Source organism: Neovison vison, chromosome 8 (genome assembly GCF_020171115.1).
Source record: "Neovison vison isolate M4711 chromosome 8, ASM_NN_V1, whole genome shotgun sequence".
NCBI classification, from domain to species: Eukaryota; Metazoa; Chordata; class Mammalia; order Carnivora; family Mustelidae; genus Neogale; species Neogale vison.
In genome coordinates, this window is record NC_058098.1 from 137,601,156 (window position 1) to 137,621,965 (window position 20,810).

General features: G+C 39.2%; 1 protein-coding gene and 1 non-coding gene across 4 annotated transcripts in view; one reads left to right on the top strand and one right to left on the bottom strand.

The window, feature by feature from the left end:
• ADAM17 (ADAM metallopeptidase domain 17) overlaps nucleotides 1-20,810 on the top strand; it is a 52,510-nt gene that overhangs the window by 5,648 nt on the left and 26,052 nt on the right. The window contains exons 2-5 of one of the 3 annotated variants that reach the window (XM_044262096.1): nucleotides 6,295-6,427; nucleotides 10,802-10,932; nucleotides 12,344-12,432; nucleotides 20,000-20,168. In XM_044262096.1, coding sequence (XP_044118031.1) covers nucleotides 6,295-6,427; nucleotides 10,802-10,932; nucleotides 12,344-12,432; nucleotides 20,000-20,168 — 522 coding nt within the window. Of the gene's footprint in view, nucleotides 1-6,294; nucleotides 6,428-9,862; nucleotides 9,943-10,801; nucleotides 10,933-12,343; nucleotides 12,433-19,999; nucleotides 20,169-20,810 lie in introns of those variants that run through there. The other 2 variants (XM_044262098.1, XM_044262099.1) reach the window with 2 other exon arrangements.
• LOC122916614 lies at nucleotides 13,867-13,973 on the bottom strand. Its single transcript, XR_006386243.1, has one exon. It is a non-coding gene; the product is annotated as a U6 spliceosomal RNA (small nuclear RNA).

Consider the following 20,810-nt stretch of genomic DNA (forward strand, 5'->3'; position numbering starts at 1 on the left):
CCTGCCTCCAGTCTCACACCTCTTTCCGTCTGTGTGCCGTTGCTGCCTCCAGCTTCAGTGAGTTGCATTTTTCTTTGAAAATTATGCTCTGTTTCTTGGGAACCTCAGCGAATGTGTAATGCCCTCTACTTAGAACCCTGTCCTTTCTTTCTCTTGGCAGTCTCCTCATCCTTCTGGGTTTTTTTGTTTTTATTTTTTTTTAAGTTCAACTTTATTTATTTATTAAAAATATTTTATTTATTTATTTGCCAGGCAGAGATTACAAGTAGACAGGCAGGCAGAGAGAGTGGGGGGGAAAGCAAGCTCCCTGCTGAGCAGTCAGCCCGATGCGGGGCTCAATCCCAGGATCCTGGGACCATGACCTGAGCCAAAGTCAGAGGCTTTAACCCACTGAACCACCCAGGCGCTCCGAGGCTTTAACCCACTGAGCCACCCAGGTGCTCCATCATCCTTCTGGTCTTAACTTCAGTACTGTTTCCCTGGGAAAGCGTCCTTGGCTTGCCAGGCGGGGCCATCCTCCTACTCTGTCCTTCCATAACTTCTTGCAGCTTCCTCTCTCTTGGTACTTCACATACTTCATGATTTTTTGTGTGGTGGTCTTTCCTCTGGTGTCATAATATCAGAAATACATTTCTCTTTCTTTTCCATTATATCCCTGGTGGCTTGAAGGTGGAACAGTTCCAGTCCATGTTGAAGAAATGACTAGGTGGGGTGTGCTGGAAGGGAGGAAACAAGCGCAGGATGTGTATGCAGAAAGGGAGCGGTGGGGTGGCAAATTTACAAGAGCAGTAAGGGAGGGCAGGGTCTCTAAGACTAGAGGAGGCCAAGGGAGGGAAACCTCTGCATGTGGCAGAGAAGAGCCGGGAGGGTTGGGCAGGGAATACCTAAGTAAAGGAGTACTCTAGTCTAGTCTGCCCTTTTGAATTGTGTCTGTTGTTTTCTAATTTTGTGTTTGTAGCCAGCTAAAATGAGAAAAGCTCAGTTGTTTACAGGACTCCTGGGACAACTTGGAGAAAGCACAGAAGGTGTTTTCATTCTAGAGAGTGCTGGGCAGCCATTGTTCAGTGCCAAGAGAGATGATGAAGTGGCTTATACTTAAGTTTATTGAGAGATTTGGATACAGATAAAAGATAAACTCCTGGGAAGTGTTTCACATTCTGTTGAAACAGCTGTAGAAAGTTGAGATTACCAGTGGTTGGAATTTGGAGGTGAAGTACAGTGAGGTGGCTGAGCGGTTCCTTGCTCGTGAAGGGCAGTAGTGAGCGCGGGCTCTTCCCGCTTGTTGCAGGAGGGAGCGCCTGTACCGTGTTGTCTGCGATGGCTCCAGGGCATCCAGTGTGCGATATCTAGTTATTATAAGAGGACAAATTACAGTTGAAACACATTAGTTAGGTATTTTGAAGTGCTTTAGCAAGCTACCTTTTCAAAGTGCTTATTATGGAAAATATACCTAAAGATAACCAGTGATGTTACTATCATGCTCTTTCTTTTTTCTAGACCTATTTTTGTACATAGTTAAGATCATGCAATACATGGGGCACCTGGGTGGCTCAGTGGGTTGAGCTTCTGCCTTCAGCTCAGGTCATGATCTCAGGGTCCTGGGATCGAGTCCCACATCGGGCTATCTGCTCGGCGGGGAGCCTGCTTCCTCCTCTCTCTCTCTGCTTGCCTCTCTGCCTACTTGTGATCCTCTCTGTCAAATAAATTAAAAAAAAAAATCTTAAATAAAAAAGAAAAAGATCATGCAATACAAATAGTTTTTTTAAATCTACGCTTGTTTGTTTAATATGATAGTGTATTTTCCCATGTTCTTAAAAGCCCGTTGTTACCAGCATTTTTAATGACTGCAGTTGTTTTTTTTTGTTGTTGTTCATTTGGAAGTGGCATATAATTTATCTGTTTCTCCGTTATTAATTTACTTTCTTTCTGATTTTTGTTCTTGAAAATAATGCAAGACTGAACAAGGACCATCTTTGTGCCTAAAGCTTTTATCTTCACTCTGAGCTGCTTCCTTGAGCCTAGTTCAGTGGTTCTCAAACCTGAGTGCATCAGCATCACCTGGAAGGCATGTTAAACACAGATCACTGGGTCTTAACCCAAGGATTTCTGAGTAGGACTGAGGAGACCTGAAAACTGGCCTTTTTTTTAAAAAAAAAAATCATTTTTAAAAATTATTATTTTTTAAAGATTTCATTTATTTATTTGACAGAGAGAGATCACAAGTAGGCAGAGAAGCAGGCAGAGAGAGAGAGAGGGAGAAGCAGGCTCCCTGCTGAACAGAGAGCCCGATTCGGGGCTTGATCCCAGGACCCTGAGATCATGACCTGAACTGAAGGCAGAGGCTTAACCCACTGAACCACCCAGGTGCCCCAAAACTGGCTTTTCTAACAAGTTCCCAGGTGATGTTGCTGTGTGGGGACCACACTTCAAGAACAACTGGCCTGTGTTATTGACAATGACACTACAGTATTGAGGTTAAGTTTCTCAGGCAGTAGGAGTGATTATGATCTTGAATGAAACTGAATTCATGTACCAACCTGTATCAGGGAAGTTGAAGAGCTGTAAAGGGTTGTATCAGCATCTCAGCATTGAGGATTTGTGCAGTTTGTACACACGGCAGTGCTGTTTTTTGCAAGGTGCTGTGCTGGGTTTTGTGAGATAAGGGTACTGTGAATAATGCAACCCAGCTCCCTTTTGGCTGTTTTACAGTCTGTGAAATAAGACAAATAAAACAGAAAGCGAGAAAAAAGGTATTAACGAAGGGCTACAGAATTCAGAGGGAGATGAGATCATGTTTGGTTAGCACATCAAAAAGTAGGAGGCCAAGAAGTAGAAAAGGTCCAAGAAGAGCTAGGATTTTTTTTTTTTTTAAGATTTTATTTATTTATTTGACAGAGAGAGAAAGTGTGAGAGAGCAAGAGCGCAAGCAGGGGGAACGGCAGGGAGAGGGAGAAGCAGGCTCCCCTCTGAGTGAGGAGCCTGATTTGGGGCTTGATCCCAGGACCTTGTATCATGACCTGAGCCAAAGGTAGACACTTTACTGACTTGGCCACCCAGCTGCTCCTAGAATATATATATTTATTTAACTTAAAAAAATTTTGTTTAAAGAAGGCTCCACGCCCAGTGTGGGACTTGAACTCACGACCCTGAGATCAAGAGTCACGTAGTGTACTGAAGGAGCCTTCCAGGCACCCCAGCGCTAGGATATTTTTAAGGAATTTCAGAAGTATGATGTCAGTGAAGCTTGGGGTTTTCAGCCAGAGAAGCCCAAGTTCAAATCTTGGTTTTGTGCTAAATTAGCTTTGTGATATATTTCTCCTTGAACTTGTTTCTTCATCTATAAAAAGGGGATACTATACCAGGTATGTTGGTGTAGCTTACCTGACAAAACACACACTCAAAAATTATTGAATAGGGGCACTTGGCTGGCTCAGTCGGTAGAGCATGTGAATCTTGATCTTGGGTCCATGAGTTTAAGCCCCACATTGGGCATGGAGCCTACATTAAAAAAAAAAAAAAAAAAAAAAAGTTGAATAAATGGTAAGTTTCTTGAAGGTTTTTCATTGGTGCTTCTAAGTATTGTAATTAACAAGGCCAAATCACCAAGGCCCATCTATTGGCATAAAAGTGATTGATGCCTTTTGAAACAGCTTTTCTATGGATTTTTTTTTTAAGATTTTATTTATTTATTTGACAGACAGAGATCACAAGTGGGCAGAGAGGCAGGCAGAGAAGAGGAGGAAGCGGGCTCCCAGGACCCTGAGATCATGACCTGAGCCAAAAGCAGAGGTTTTAACCCACTGAGCCACCCAGGTCCCCAGGATTGTATTTTAAAGGAAATTTTATTGATGAAAAACTAGCAGTAGCAAAGAAGTGTGAACTTGCTGTCATTTTATTTAATATTATCTTGAGTTAGAGACTTGGATGGCCTTTTTTTTTTTTAAGATTTCATGCATTTATTTTAGAGCGAGCTCGAGCACACTGGGGGAGAGGGAAAGGGAGAGAAATAGACTCACCACTGAAAAAAAAGCCCCACACAGTTCGATCTCATGAGCCTGAGATCATGACCTGAGCCAAAATCAAGAGTCAGTTGCTTATCCGACTGAGCCACTCTGGTGCCCCTACTTGGATGTACTTTGATGGAATTTACTTTTATCATATAACTGCTTGCTTACCTATTGTTTTCCTCAGGTTTGCCCAAATATTGTGTAACAGCGAAGCATCTTTCTTTTGACCACTCTTTATAAACTGGCCCTGCCTAGTCCTGTCTTTGCTATTCTGCTTTAATGTCCATGGCACTGACCTATATTGTGTATCGCCTGTCTGTGCTACGGACGCGAGGGCTTCAGGAAGCAAGGACTTGGCTGTATTTAATGCTGTATCCGCATTGAGACCAGAGTCTGGCATGTAACAGTGAATTAATGATTGGGTGAATGAACCAATTGAGGATCATATTTAGGAGAAGAGGGAAGAGTATTGGGTCAGTTCTTTTAAAAGTGGTCTTATGGGCATATTTAACCTCAGTAACAATATACTTGTATTTTAAGCTCCTGGTGTTCTATTTTTAAGGCCATTCTAAGTCCGGTGGAATGATTTTGAATACCATTCCCTCTGTAGTGATATTTGTTGAGAGAAACGGAAAGCATCCGCTCACATATTTTTAGACAGTTTGTACAGAGACTCCAGTCACCAAAATTGTCTTCCAAAAACCCTCCTGGTTTTGGAAGAGGTAGCAGAGTTGCTGATGAAAAGTGACTTATATTGTATCATATACTTTATGGTGTTTACTTTTGCTCTGTACCAAATAAAAACATTTTGTTTTATCTTTGGGGCAGCACATCTTTGCTTTCCTTGGGTTCCAAGTCAGTCGGGTAAAATAATTAATGTTGGTTTTTATTCAGGGATTTAGTTTGGTCATATCACTTCTACTTTCTGATGTCCAGTGGATTGTTTGTTTTGCTGTGTCTGTTGAAGGCAGCAATGATTGGGATATTACCACTTTTTTGCTCTTTAATTTGGAAAATGTAATTTTTCTGTAAAGATTTTACCTTTGGTTTACTGAGGTCATTAATACATTTGTTGCTGTTGCATACTACACATTAATTGATAAGGTGTTGATACAGCCCCAAGTTAGCAGTGGTCAGGTCAAGTTGGTCACCTTCTTCTTAGAAATTCTAAGCAGGCAAGCCAGAAATGCCTTTAATTTAGAATTTAGCTGATTGTGTAACATGATGTTATGTGATACTCAGAGATATCAAAATTATTACATCTAGTATGGATATGAACGCATGATTCCCTAATTGTCACAAGTATCTTTCCTCACTGATTTGTTTGATCTAGGATCTAGGTTCACACATTGTGTTCTTGTCTATAGTAGTCCCTGCTTACCTGTGGGGGATACGTCCCAAGACCCCCAGTGGATGCCTGCAACTGTGGATAGTACTGAACCCTAGGATAGAGTGTTTTTCCTTTACATACAAACCTATGGTAAAGTTTCATTTATAAATTAGGCATAGTAAGAGATTAATAACAGTAATAATAAAATAGAACAGTTCTAACAATAGACCATAATAAAAGTTACATGAATGCGGTCTCTCCCAGAGTCCTTTTTTTTTTTTTTAAATGAGCTCTCTGCCCAGCGTGGGGCTTGAACTCACAACTCCAAGATCAAGAGTTGCATGATGTATCATCTGAGCCAGCCAGGCAGGCGCCCCTCCTAAGGTCTTACTGTACTTACCCATCTTGTGATGATGTGAGATGATAAACTGCATAAATGTTGAGATGAAGTGAGGTGAGTGATACAGGCATTTTGACCTAGTGTTAGGCTCACATACTGAGAGACCACACTGACAGACTCAACTTCTGATAGACCACAGCTGACTTTCGGGAACTGAACCCTCTCAACTGGAAACCGCCGAAAAGGGAGGACCATTGTATTATGTCTTTGCTTGTCCCTTCTTTCCCATACCATTTATTTCCTGAAGAAACTGGGTCGTTTAAAATTTTGTAGGGATTCTGACATTCTGGATGCAGCTGATTGTTTTCTAAGGTTGTTAGTTAATTTGGCAATCTAATCCCTTTGTGTCTTAAAAACTGGAAGTTAGGTCTTGATTAAATTCAGCTTAATTTGTGGTTTTTTTTGCTTTTTATTTATTTTGGCAAGAATGCTTCATAGGTTGTTCTTAGCACTTCAAAATGCATTATGTCAGAAAGAGTTTCTTGTCAGACTTTATCATTGTAGTGATACTACAATTAGTAAGTTTAGGTGTTAATAACTTTTTTCCTTTGTTTCAGAAAAGCTTGATTCTTTACTCTCAGACTACGATATCCTCTCTTTATCCAATATCCAACAGCATTCAGTAAGAAAAAGGGATCTACAGGCCTCAACACATTTAGAAACACTACTGACTTTTTCAGCCTTGAACAGGTAATTTGGATTATTTATAGAAAACTTTTGGGGCAATGGGAGGCTTAGTTTGGCAAAAGTAGAAGAATAAGGGTGTTTGTCAGGGTCTTAGGAAGTTACATTTTAAAAATTTGTAATATAATTACAGTCAGTAATAATTCTTATATTGCTTATTGCTTATTCCAAAATTCATAGTGATGATTATTAAAAACAAACAAATGGGTGTTCCAAAGGTATTAATGATGGTAATGATGTTTATGGGATTCTAAAAAAGGATTTTAATTAATTGAATGGTTTTTAATACCCTAAAATATTTTTTTCTACTTTAGAACCATCAGCTGTGTACTAAATAATATCTTTATTTTATATATGAAGACACTGAGGTTTAGAAATCAAAGATTTGTTCAGGACCCCACAGCCTTGTGGTAATAAATTAATATAGTGCCATAAATCGATATGGTCTCTCTGGGTAGTAATTTTGCTTTCTCTTAGTTTTGCAGATGTAAATCTATTAGATAATTGCAGGTCTCGTTCTAAAGTCTTTTTAGGGAGCTTTACTAATATCAGAACACACACTGAATCACAGAGTGACTGAATCATTCTGTATTTGAAGGCGAGGCTACTTCCCCAACAAATGATGAAGGCCTGTTTTTACTTTTTTAAATCTTTTTTTTTCTTTAAGATTTTGTTTATTTATTTGAGAGAGAGTGAGAGAGAGAGAATGAGCAGGGGGAGGGGGAGGGGAGAAGCAGACTCTTTGCTGAGCAGGGAGCCCGATGTGGGGCTCAGTCCCAGGACCCTGGGATCATACCTGAGCTGAAAGCAGTTGCTTAACTGACTGAGCCGCCCAGGCTCCCACAGCAAATATTTTAAAAAAAGAAAGTAATACATTCACTTGGTTTAAAAAGCGAAGTACGGAGGGTATAAGAAAATTTCAGGTCCTCCTCAAACTTCGCAAATGCATAAGTTTCCCAAATTTCTAAAAGATTTTAATGCATATTTTTTGCATATAGATCTGTGTACGTGTAGGTAATACAGGTAAGTAGATTTATCTCCTTTTTAACAGCTGCATAAATATTTCTATTTCATAGAATTGTAATGGTTTGTTCGGTAATAACCCATAGATACATATTGTTTAACTGAAGTGATTTTTGTTTTCTATAGCAAACAGCGCTCTGATAACTATCGTTGTGACTATACCTTATTTAGGTATTTTTATAGGATACATTCCTGAAAGGAGAATGAGTCAAGGGTATACATACTGTAAATGTTTACTGATGTTACCATATTTCTTCCTAAAGACATTAGCCCAGTTTGTTGTTCTAGCAGCAGTGTATGAGCTTACCTATAACCTGTAAGGTTATCCTTACAGGATATATCCTTATCCTTACATATACCCTTATCCTTATAGGATATCCTTATCCTTATCCTTATCCTATAAGGATAAGGATATATCCTGTAAGGATAACCTTACAGGTTATAGGTAAGGATATATAATCCTTGGCAATACTAGTTTTTATCAGCCCTTAATTTTTGTCCCTGTGAAAAGGGATAGAGTCTCATAGTTGTCTTGATTTTCATTTTGTGTGAAATTGAGCATCTTTTCATGTGTTTGTAAGTCATTTATTTTTCTGTGTTTACCTTTTTGTATCCTTTTATCATTCTTCTGATTGGTTTATTCTGTCATGCTTAGTATATTTATCATATGTGTAACTGATATTTCATGCAAATATATTTTATAATATCTTTTTTGGCTTTTTTAAAGTTATTGCCATTATCCTTAGATTATTTCTGAATAATTTCTTTCTATCAGAGTTCATGTCAAATTGTTGTGTTGATTATCCAGCTTCCAGACCTATAGCAAATTTGAGCAGTGATGATATTAATCATAGTCTTAGTTTGTCCATTACTTTGTGTAATTCACTTTGGGTGTGCTATCTCTAATTCTCATTGTGCTCCACAAAGTTTTCGTTCCTCTGCTTTTGGGGGGGGGGGAAATTGAGACTCAGAGAAGTTGGGTAACTTGCTCAAGGTCACTTAACTAGTAAGTGGAAGATAAAGGATTTGAATTCAAGCCTGTACTATTTTAGCTGTGCTGATAGGGATTTTGGTGAAGGAGCAGGTGTAGTAGTAAGAGGTAAATAGGAGCAAAGGATAAGGGGAAAACTGCAAAATAAGAACTCAGAAGTTAGCTTTCTAAGTTTCTTTTTTCAGTTTAGGTTGGAGGTGTCTTGTAAAGTTTTTTCTATGGGGGAAATACTCCCATAACCTCACACATTACTCTCTTCCGGGCCTCACAGATGTCACTGATTTTTTTTTTCCAATTTTATTTATTTGCAGGAAACACAAGCAGGGGGGAGTGGGAGAAGTGGGAGCCCAATTCAGGGCTTGATCCCAGGACCCTGGGATCATGATCTGAGCTGAAGGTAGACGCTTAATGCCTAAGCCACTCAGGCGCACCAGATGACATTGATTGTTTAAGAGAATGTTTAACAATATCTGTGTATTATCTCTCTGTGTAAGGAGGCAGGGAGGTTTGTAATTTATCTTACAGAGTTTCCATCAAGTTTTTTTTTTTTTTAAAGGTTTATTTATTTATTTGACAGAGAGAGGCATAGCAAGAGTGGGAACACAAGCAGGGGGAGCGGGAGAGGGAGAGGTAGGCTTTCTGCCAAGGCGGGAGCCTGATGTGGGGCTCGATCCCAGGAGTCTGGGATCATGACCTGAGCCAAAACTAGGTGCTTAACCACTGAGCCACCCAGGCACCTCCTCTGAAGTGTTTAGATGGAGATGTATCTAACCGTGTAGGAAAACTTTGGACCAGGTACTTTAAAATCGTTTATTTCATTTAACCCCCCAAAACTATTCAGTTAGTAGGTGGTATTATGGTATTATTTTCACTTGTAGATGAAGATACTTAGGTTCAGAGGTAAAAGCCAAGATCAAGCACTAAGTGGTGGAGACAGGATTTGAGCTAGGTTTGTCAGACTCCAAAGCCCTTTCTGTTACACTGTGTTGTTAAAACAAAGCGGGATATTTGAAATGATCAGTTTATATAGGGCCGAACTTACCAATGTGAAGATGCTCATTAATAGATGGTAATTGTAAAAGATCAGATTTTCTGGTTTCTGAAACTGAATAATGCATTTAGAATAGGCTTGCTTTTTTTTTTTTTTTAAAACAAGGTCATCAGTGTAACGGAAAAAATCGTAGCTGTGAATGTGTGGGAAGATATGTTTTAGGAGAACAGTAGAAGATGGTCTAAGGATTTTTGAAATAATGTTCTATTGTCTCTTTCCCTCTGACCATTAAAAAACCACCAGCGAACTAAAATTACCTTGTTTTGCTCAAAAAGTTAAAAATACTTGTTGCTATGGAGACAGCCCCAGTCTAGATTCTTTCTGGCAGTGCAGACTTAGGCAAACCCACGGGAAGTAACATTTCATAGTTTCAGCCCCACAGTTGACAAAATTTGTTCCTGTGGTTGAGATGAAAAATATACCTTTATCTTCGGTATTCCTGGGCACATTGAAAGGGTAAATAATAATTGAAAAATTTTTGCTCACCACACCCAGATTTATGTCAGAACTGAAACTGTAGAAAACAAAAGAATATTAAGCTGATTAAATAACTAAGTATGTATTTTAATGTCTAGGTTGGGTATCTTATATTTATTTTCCTCGTAGGAATTGCGGATTAATCTTTTTCAAGAGACGTTCTCTTGAGAAGGAGAAAAAAAAGCATGAGTGCTTTTAAATATAGAAAGTAGCAGTGATTAATTTTGCAGAGCAATAAAACCGGCTTGATTGCTAGAGGCAGCACTGTGTAGGCTTTTGAAAAATAGCACTTTGGTTTCCAGGTTCATCATTTACTAGCTGTGTAACCTTGAGTGTGTTGATTGACCTTTAACTGGCGATATTTACTGTGTGAAGTGGAGACAGCATAAGCAGAGCATGTAGCACTGAGTAGGTGTTCAGTAAGTCATACCTAATACCAGGCATTGGTAAATTTTTTGGACAAGCAGGATTTGGACTTAAACTGTCCGTGTGTGTTTCCTTATTCTTCAGTCTCCAGGAAATATGAACCCATAAGCTCTTTGAATCTTTTTCCTCCTAATTCTAGTCTTTTGTTTTGCTGAATTCTTAACAGCCTAAAGAAATTTGTCAAAAAAATTTTTTGTCTATTCGTCTTTGTAGGTGACATAATGCTAAGTACCTAGTAAAACAGTTATAACTTGCATAGTGTTTTATTAATGTCAGCTCTCAAGTTATTTTTAAGTAAGCTTAATTTTATGTGCTTAGAGTAAAATTTTATGTGAAAATTTTATGTGCAGTAAAATTTTATGTGAAAATTTTATGCGCTTACAGTAAAAAGTGGATGTATGTTTTTCTTTAGGCATTTTAAATTATACCTGACATCAAGTACTGAACACTTTTCCCAAAATTTCAAAGTCGTGGTGGTAGATGGTAAAGATGAAAGTGAGTACGCCGTGAAATGGCAGGACTTCTTCAGGGGACACGTAGTTGGTTAGTATGAAGCTTGTTTGTTTGCCCTTGTGTCTGGGGGGTATTAGGTGTCCAGATCTAGTTTGATTCATATTGTTTTTTGGTGGGAGGAAGAAGGGGTGTCAAAGGACTGATTTTTGTTGTATCTAAGTTATGTAAATTGGAAAGGAGGAACGTTCAAACAGGAGGAAATGAGGATTATCTTAGCATGGATACTGATTGTCTATTTTAATGATTACAGTGAATTTCCTCCTTTTTTTTTTTAAGATTTTGTTTATTTATTTGTGAGAGAGATCACAAGTAGGCAGAGAGGCAGGCGGGTGGGTGGGTGGGGAGCAGGCTCCCTGCTGAGCAGAGGGCCTGGTGCAGGGCTTGAACCCAGGACCATAAAATCATGACCTGAGCCACCCAGGTGCAGTATTTCCTCCCATTTGATAAAAATTTAACCTCTTGTCTCCAGGGAAGGATCGTAGGCTTTGCTTACGAGATTTTAAACAGGGAAGCTAGGAGGTAAAATAATTGACTTTATGATTCTGTTAAGTACTTATCTAAGATGATGTATCAAATGAGCAATTGTGGGCTTACTTCTGGAACTTCCTCTGCAGAAAAAGAAATGGCATTAAAATCTGCAAATAGGGTGCCTGGGTGGCTCAGTTGTTAAGCACTGCCTTGGCTCAGGTCATGATCACAGGGTCCTGGAATTGAGGCCCACATTGGGCTCCATGCTTGGCAGGAAGCCTGCTTCTCCCTCTCCCACGCCCCCTGCTTGTGTTCCGGCTCTCTCTGTGTCTCTCTCTGTCAAATAAATAAATAAAATCTTTAAAAAAAAAAATCTGCAAATAGAGCAAGCCCTGTGTGTTCCAGGTTATGCTTTCTGCCCTCCTCTTAGTTTATTTGTGTTCTCTCTCTCTCTTTTTTTTTTTTTTTTTTTGGAGGAGGGTGTGGAGGGGGCAGAGGCAGAGGGAGAGAGAGAATCCTAAGCAGACTCCACGCCAAGCGCAGACCCTGTGGGGGCTTGATCTCACAACCCTTAGATCATGACCAAGCTAAAATCAAGAATTGGACGCTTAATCAACTGAGCCCCCCAGGCGCCCTTCTCTTAGTTCTTTCTTAACCAGTAATAAGTGATGTTACGATGTTATTTCGGAAGAACATCTACACGTTTGCTTTTGGTTTTGTTCTATAACACACTGGGAAATTTTTACAAGAAGATTGAGGGAAAGAGAAAGGTTCAGATGAGTTGAGGCTACTCATTGGAGATGTGACTATCTTGCTGCTTACTGGGGCCTCTGTTTCTTTGTGGCAGATTTCTGCAGTATCTAGGCACATTCCACTCTGATGAAGGACTCTGTTGATTTTTATTGACACTAGTGCATAGTTTATTTTTTGATATAAGTATTTCTTAATGATGGATTTTTCTTTTTCTCTTAAGGTGAGCCTGACTCTAGAGTTCTAGCCCACATAGGAGATGATGATATTACAATAAGAATCAACACAGATGGCGTGGAATATAATATAGAGGTAAATCTATATGTACATTTTGTTGGGGGTGGAGGGAGCTGTTAAAAAAGCCATTTCCCAGTTGTTTTAAGAAGACAAAGGTCTTTAATTATACTTACTTCTTTTTTCCTTGTGTTTGAAGTTTTTTACCAGTGAATTAGATGATCTTTTAAAATAATTTAAAAAAATTTTTTATAAATATATAATGTATTATTAGCCCCAGGGGTACAGGTCTGTGAATCGCCAGGTTTACACACTTCACAGCACTCACCATAGCACATACCCTCCCCAGTGTCCATAACCCCACTGCCCTCTCCCTACCATCCCCCCCCACTCCCCAGCAACCCTCAGTTTGTTTTGTGAGATTAAGTGTCTCTTTTGGTTTGTCACCCTTCCGATCCCATCTTGTTTCATTTATTCTTCTCCTACCCCCCAAGCCCCCTACGTTGCATCTCCACTTCCTCATATCAGGGAGATCATATAATAGTTGTCTTTCTCCGACTGACTTATTTTGCTCAGCATAATACCCTCTAGTTCCATCCACATCGTCGCAAATGGCAAGATTTCATTTCTTTTGATGGCTGCATGCATTGCGTTGTATACATACACCACATCTTCTTTATCCATTCATCTGTTGATGGACATCTAGGTTCTTTCCATAGTTTGGCTATTGTGGACACTGTTGCTATAAACATTCGAGTGCATATGCCCCTTCGGATCACTACATTTGTATCTTTAGGGTAAATACCCAGTAGTGCAATTGTTGGGTCGTAGGGTAGCTCTGTTTTCACCATTTTGAGGAACCTCCATGTTGTTTTCCAGAGTGGTTGCACCAGCTTGCATTCCCACCAACAGTGTAGGAGGGTTCCCCTTTCTCTGCATCCTCGCCAGCATCTCTCATTTCCTGACTTGTTAGTTTTAGCCATTCTGACTGGTGTGAGGTGATATCTCATTGCGGTTTTGATTTGTATTTCCCCGATGCCTAGTGATGTGGAGCACTTTTTCATGTGTCTGGCCATCTGGATGTCTTCTTTGCAGAAATGTCTGTTCATGTCCTCTGCCCATTTCTTGATTGGATTATTTGTTCTTTGGGTGTTGAGTTTGTTAAGCTCCCTATAGATTTTGGACAGTAGCCCTTTATCCAATATGTCGTTTGCAAATATCTTCTCCCATTCTGTCATTTGTCTTTTGGTTTTTTTTTTTTTTTTTTTTTTTTTTTTTAGATTTATTTATTTATTTATTTGAGAGAGAGAGACAGTGAGAGAGAGCATGAGAGGGGAGAAGGTCAGAGAGCAAAGCAGACTCCCCATGGAGCCGGGACCCCGATGTGGGACTCGATCCCGGGACTCCAGGATCACGCCCTGAGCCGAAGGCAGTCGTCCAACCAACTGAGCCACCCAGGCGTCCCTGTCTTTTGGTTTTGTTAACTGTTTCCTTTGCTGTGCAAAAGCTTTTAAAAATATGGAACGCTTTACAAATTTGCATGTCATCCTTGTGCAGGAGCCATGGTAATCTTCTCTGTATCATTCCAATTTTAGTATATGTGCTGCCGAAGCGAGCACTAGATGATTTTTTATAAAAAAGAAGGTAATATTTTCTACACATCTGAGAAGCTGTCATGAAATGCACCCTGTATTTCTAAATGCCATAACTGAGAGAAGGTCACACGTGGAATGGATAATGGGAGGGAAAACTTTCTTTCTCTCCTGATTCATTTTTTAATTCTTTCTTTAATAATCCTACTGTAAGTATAAGTGTTCTTAAAGCCAAAGTCAAGTCTTATTTCTCCTGTTCCCTCTTAGATGCTCAGGAAATGCAAGATCAATAAAAGGCGATAGTTCGTATTCCGAGAAGTTAAAAGAGGAAACTAAAACTCAGGCTCTCGGCCGCTCTTCCACTGAAGTACTAGCAGTAGAAACCAAATTAGCTGTTTTGTACAGGCTGTATAACCCTGTGTCCTACACTAAGCCAGAAAACAAAACGTTGCTACAGATTTGTGGATTGAAGCTTCTGTTTCTGGGAAGATGCGAATACAAAACCAGCAGCTGTGGGGAAACAGTAATTATGGTTGGTCAGAATGAAAGTTGAATGTGTATCTGAGTGCTGATTGGGTTAGGACCACATGCTGGTGCTATAAATGCTGTAAATTTTTTTTTAAAGATTTTATTTTTTGACAGAGCATAAGCAGGGGGAGGGGCAGAGGGTGAGAGAGAAGCAGGCTCCCTGCCGAGCAAGGAGCCCCATGCGGGGCTTGAGCCCAGAACCGTGGGATCATGACCTGAGCCAAAGGCAGATGCTTAACAATGGAGCCACCCAATGTCCGAATACTATAAATTTTAATAACATCCAGTTTGCATGGCCGCTAGTCATTTGTCCATCCTTGTGAAAGAGAAGTCTGTCTCTGGCCTTGCGGTCTATTTTGGTCTGCTAGTATGTAGACCATCTAATGTCAGTGTTATGGGGAGCCTAGCTTACCAGAAAGAGTCAGAAAATTAGCACAAATTAAATGAGCATTTACTTCAAAATAGGCGAATTAGTTAAGTCTTAAATTTACTTATTCTTTTAGTTAGTCCATTTTTAAAATGTACCTTTATTTTAAAAAGTACTCCCAGAAATTTTCAGAAAATATATCTGAAATCTTACTGAGAGATGGAACTACTGTTAACATTTTGATGAGTATCCTTCTAAACTTTTTTTTGTACATGTATGCACACTTAGGTGTTTGTACTTTTTCCTATAACATTTTAAATGACTTTTTTTAATAGATTCTTTATTTATTTGGTAGAGAGAGATCACAAGCAGGCAGAGAGGCAGGCAGAGAGAGAAGGGGAAGCAGGCTCCCTGCTGAGCAGAGAGCCCGACATGGGGCTCGATCCCAGGACCCTGAGATCATGACCCGAGCTGAAGGCTGAGGCTTAAACCACTGAGCCACCCAAGCGCCTATAACATTTTAAAAAGATTATTTATTTGAGGGGGGAGGAGAGAGAGAGAGAGTGAGCACAAGCAAGGGGGAGGGGCAGGGAGAGAGGGTGAAGTAAGATCCTCTCTGAACAGGGAGCCCGACACAGGACTTGATCCCAGGAGTACACGATTATGACCTCAGCAGAAGGCAGCTGCTTAAGCAACTGAGCCACCCAGACACCCCTGTTGTCACATTTTTTTCTAAATTTTTTTTTTTAAATTCAGTTTAGTTAACATATACTATCATGCATTTTTTAAAAATTTAAGTATAATTGTGAACATTTTTTTGTATTAGTAAATGAAGATCCAAATTAGGGTTGTTAAAAATATTTTATTTATTTATGTGACAGCAGACAAGCTGGCAGAGCAGCAAGCAGAGGGAGAGGGAGAAGCAGGCTCTCCGCTGAGCAAGGAGCCCTAGGTGAGCCAGGATCTTGAGATCATGACCTGATCCAAAGGCACATGTTTAACCGACTGAGTCACCCAGGCGCCCCTAAAGTTTTTAATAAATGCTGCCTGTTGGTTCCTTGAAACATGGTACTGTTTATTCAACCAATGTCCCATTGATGCTCATTTTTGTTTGTTTGTTTCTAATTTTTTGAAATAAAAAATGCTACGGGGGCTCCTGGGTGACTCATTGGCTAAGTGCCCGCCTTTGGTTCAGGTCATGATCCCGGAGTCCTGGGATTGGGCCCAGTGTCAGAATTCCCGAGCCTGCTTCTCCCTCTCCCCCTGCCACTCTCCCTGCTTGTGCACACGCATGTGTACGTGTTCTCTCTGTCAAATAAATAGTATGTTAAAGTGCTATAGCAAACAGCTTGGCATGCCTTTCGGTGCATGTATTTAGTTAGGACAGTCTTGGTGATCGGAAATCCTGTGGGTTTGCGGGGGACACCGTGTCGCCTGAGCCAGGGTTCCATATTCGCCACTGTCGCAGCTAGGCAGCTGCAGAGCTTTGTTCCGTCCCCTCACCGAGGTGGATGTGGATCGGGTCATCTTTCTCCAGCTTGTAGCTCTGATGTCTGGACACATCCTTCAAGGTTGCCACAGATTGGAAATGAAGTTAGAGAATCCTGCAGGGGCTTTTAAGGGCCAGACCTGGAAGTGGCTACATCACTTCCACCCAGGTGGGACTGGAACTCTTGTCTCTGACTTGCCTACAAAGCAGCCTGGGAAATATCCTCTTGTCTTGTGCTCAGAAAGAAAACAGTGTAGGGAATGCTCAGCATTGTTTCTGCCACTGTGCCTGTGTCTGCTTATTTCCTTAGAAGAATCTATTCCTTTTTAATTCAAAATGTGTACATGTAGGATCCAAGTTAAATTTGCTCAGATTCCTCACTTTTCCAAATAATTTCTTGGGGAGAATTAGCAATTCTGTTTCCATCCATATCTCCTTGTCTCACTAAATAAAAAAAATGGATATAATTAATATTTTATTGTGCGATGTTTACTTAAAAGTAAACTCAGCAGCTTTATTGAAGGACTTCTACATGAGATTAATAATCTTTTAATAGAAAAAGTGGCTTACTACAATGGCGGTTTTCATATCCTTTATTATATAATTCTTACCTGCACTTAGCCTGATACAAAAATGATAAAATCTTAGACATCAGAGTCAACAGGAAAATGTATATATCTTATATATCTTATATAAGATATATCTTATATATTATCTTATATATCTTAACATTTCACTATTAAACATTTTAAGCCTTTACTGATTTTATCACCAAAGTTTGCTATTTATATAAATAAGCCTAGGTTAAACTTTAATCATAAGATTATTTTCTCTTATTTTCTCTATTTCAACTTGCTTTGAAAATGTTCAGATTTACAGAAGAATTATAGAATACCCTATAACCCTTCATTAACTAATAATGTAATACCATGTTTGCTTTATTGTTCACCCCCACCACCAATCCTTTGAAAATAAGTTACAGACATCAGGACACTTCACCCCTGAATGCTTTAGTGTGCATCTCCTAACGGTAAGAATATTCTTCTACATGGCCATAAAAACAATAACATACCTAAGTAAACAAACATAATCTAAAAATGCATAGTCAGAACATCCAGTCATCCTCAAAATCTCCTTCATAGTTATTTCCCCCGCAGTTTAGGGTCCAAGAGGTTCTTGCCTCTTACTTATTCATCAGATGACTTTTTCTGGCAAATTGTTAATAGTGGTGAAAATAGGATTTGCTTTTATTAGCAGTAATGGTAGCTACTCTTATCTTGAAATCTTAGTAAGTAACTGCATTCATTATTTTACGTTATCTTCAAGATAGGTGTATTAGTACTTTACCCAGTGAGAAAAGTTATCTTCAGATAACTTACTTGTTGAAGATACACAAGTATCTTCAAGTAGGGGTATGGTTGAGGTTTAAACCTGGGTATCTCTGATCCCAAATCCTGAAGTTTTTTTTTCTGTGTCATACTGACTATATCAGGAAACTTAATATGAATTTAGAAATGTTTGTCCAAAAAAACCATTTTTGTCTTTTCCTATTTGTAGGCCAGACGAAGGTCCCTACAGCCAAGGTGTTGGTTAGGTAACTTTCTGAGGTTTCTGCTAGCTCTGCCGCTCATTGTTTCTTAAATCTACCTCATGTGGATTATGAAAGAAGATCCACACACATACCCTTGACCTTTGAACAACATGGATTAGAACTACAGGGGTCCACTTATATACAGATTTTTTTCAGTAAATGTATTGAAAGATTTGTGGAGATTTGCAACAATTTTGAAAAAACTTGCAGATGAACCATGTAGCCTAGAAATAATGAAAAAATTAAGTTAGGTATTATTGTAAGAATATATTGTATAATACATCTAATGTACAAAATATGTAAATTGACTGTGTTGTTGGTAAGTCTCTGGTTAACAGTAGGATGTTAGTATTGTTTTGGGGACATCAGAGTTACATATGATGGATTTTCAGCTGCATGGGGGGGTGTCCGTTCCCCTAATCCTGGCATTGTGGAAGAGTCAACTATATTTAACAGCTTTATTGAGATAAAATTCACATACTATACAGTTCACTCACTGAAAGTATGAAATTCATTGACTTTTAGTATATCCTAGAGTTACGGAAGTCATCACCACCATCCATTTTAGAACACTGTCCTCACCTGCAGAAGCAGTACTGGACCCTTTAGCAGCCCACCGCTCTTTGCGCCCACATCTCCAGCCCTAGGACCACTGATCATGGTCTCTTCAGATTCGCCTGGTCATTCACGGAAATGGAATCGCACTATGCGGTCTTTTTTATCACTGGCTTCTTAGAATGCTTTTAAGGTCCGTCCACATTGTAGCCTGTGCCAGTGCCTCATTTCTTTTTCCTGCCGAACACTGGTTTGCTTTTTGGGGATGCCACGTTGTGCTTACTCATCAGTTGGACGTTTGCGTTGTTTCCCGTTTTGACTGTTAAGAAGAATGCTGCTGTGAATGTTCTCGAAAAGGTTTCTGTGTGAGCATGCATTTTCACTTCTCTTGGGTTTATACCAGGAGTGGAATTCCTGGGTCATATGGTAACTCTATTTTTAACCTTTTTTTTTTTTTTTAAACCTTTTGAGGAACTGCCAGACTGTTTTCCATGGTGGCTGCACTGCACATTCTCACCATTTTACATTCCCTAGTGTGTGAGGTTTCTGACTTCTCCGCATCCTCACCAAAACCTGCCATTACTTGTCTTTGACTCCAGCCATCCTGGTGGATGTGAAGTCACATCCTTGTGGTTTAGATTTTCATCTCCATGATGAATATGGAGGGAGATTGCATATATCCATGTATATATAAAATACAGGGGTGTTTGTATGTGTGTGTACCTATGATGTCTTTTTTGTACTTTCCTCACAAGCTGCCTGGTTGGATGAGACCAGCATCCTTACAGGAACTTGGTTCTTGACTTGGTTATCCTTTCAAATACGTTAGTTATGATTTACTATGACCTTGCAGTAGGGGAAGTGAAGATTTTTTTTAAGTGCTTTCCCTGAAAGAGGTACGTTTTAGGCACATTGCTGCAAGTTTTCAGTCTTCTCTCCTGTGTATAAAACCTGTATGGCAAGAAGATACTAAGGAAACCAGAATGAGAAGCATATAGGGACAGAAGGCTCATCTCCCGTTTGTTGCTATAGGTTGTTGCCTGGAGTGCAGTTGGTGTGCGGCAGGTATTACATAAATGTTTTTGAGTGAATGGAAAAGGTTATGTATTTCTTTTTCTGGATTTTTTAAAAGATTTCCTAATTTGTACAAAATAATGCTTTTTTTGTATACAGATATAATCAAAGGGTGAGTAACCCATGTATTTATTTATCAGCATAGAAACTAAGAAAAATTGAAATGATTTATTTATTTTTAAGATTTTGTTTGAGACAGAGTGTAAGAGAAGTGTGGGGGTCAGGGGAAGCGTGATCCCTGGATGCTGGGATCATGACCTGACCTGAAGCAGATGCTTAACTGGCTGAGCCACCCAGGGGCTCCTGAAATGATTTATTTTTGATAAAATGATGAGTTAGTTTACTTAACCTGGAAATGAGTGTTATTTAAAAGCAAAGGATGTTGTAAGAATTGAGTATTTAGGAATTCTTAGATTTTGCATCTCAATTATGTATATTTTCTGTTTTAGCCACTCTGGAGACTAATTAATGATACTAAAGACAAAAGAATGTTAGTTTATAAATCTGAAGATATTAAGAATGTTTCACGTCTACAGTCTCCAAAAGTATGTGGTTATATAAAGGCAGATAATGAAGAGTTGCTTCCAAAAGGGCTGGTAGACAGAGAGCCACCTGACGGTAAGACTTAAAAATATATATCAAATAAGAAACAAACATTATGGCTGTCTTCAATAGGGGTGGTTGTTAATTGATATATAATTACAGTATTTGACTTGAAAATAGAGTATTATTCAGAAATTTCTTTAATTCTTTTGCCTATAATGTAAGAACTGAAAATACTAGAAAATAATGGTAACAGTAAAGATTGGAAAAAGTCTACAGAAAAAGGAAATTGAATAATCTGAGGGAAATTATCTTTTTTGGTAAATAGATATTAAAGAAGGATTGATAATATATAGTGCTTAAGTGGGTGTGGAGAGGAGGGAAGAATATTTTTCTTGGGTATTTAGAAATGACAAAATAATACTGTTGAAAGACAATCTTTCGGTTAAGTTTTTAAGAAATTAGTTGGTACAAGGAGAGGTTTGTACTATTTAGAAAGAGGTTTTCAGTCTTGGGACAGATCGCTCTATATATTTGTATAAATAAATGTTTTTAAGATTTTTTTTATTTTTAAGATTTTATGTATGTATTTGAAAGAGAGAGAGAGAAAGCGTGTGCACATGTGTGCATGCATGTGTTGGGGGAGGGGAAAAGGGAGGGAGAGGGACAAGTAGACTTTCCCAATGCAGGGCTCCATCACAGGACTCTGAGATCATG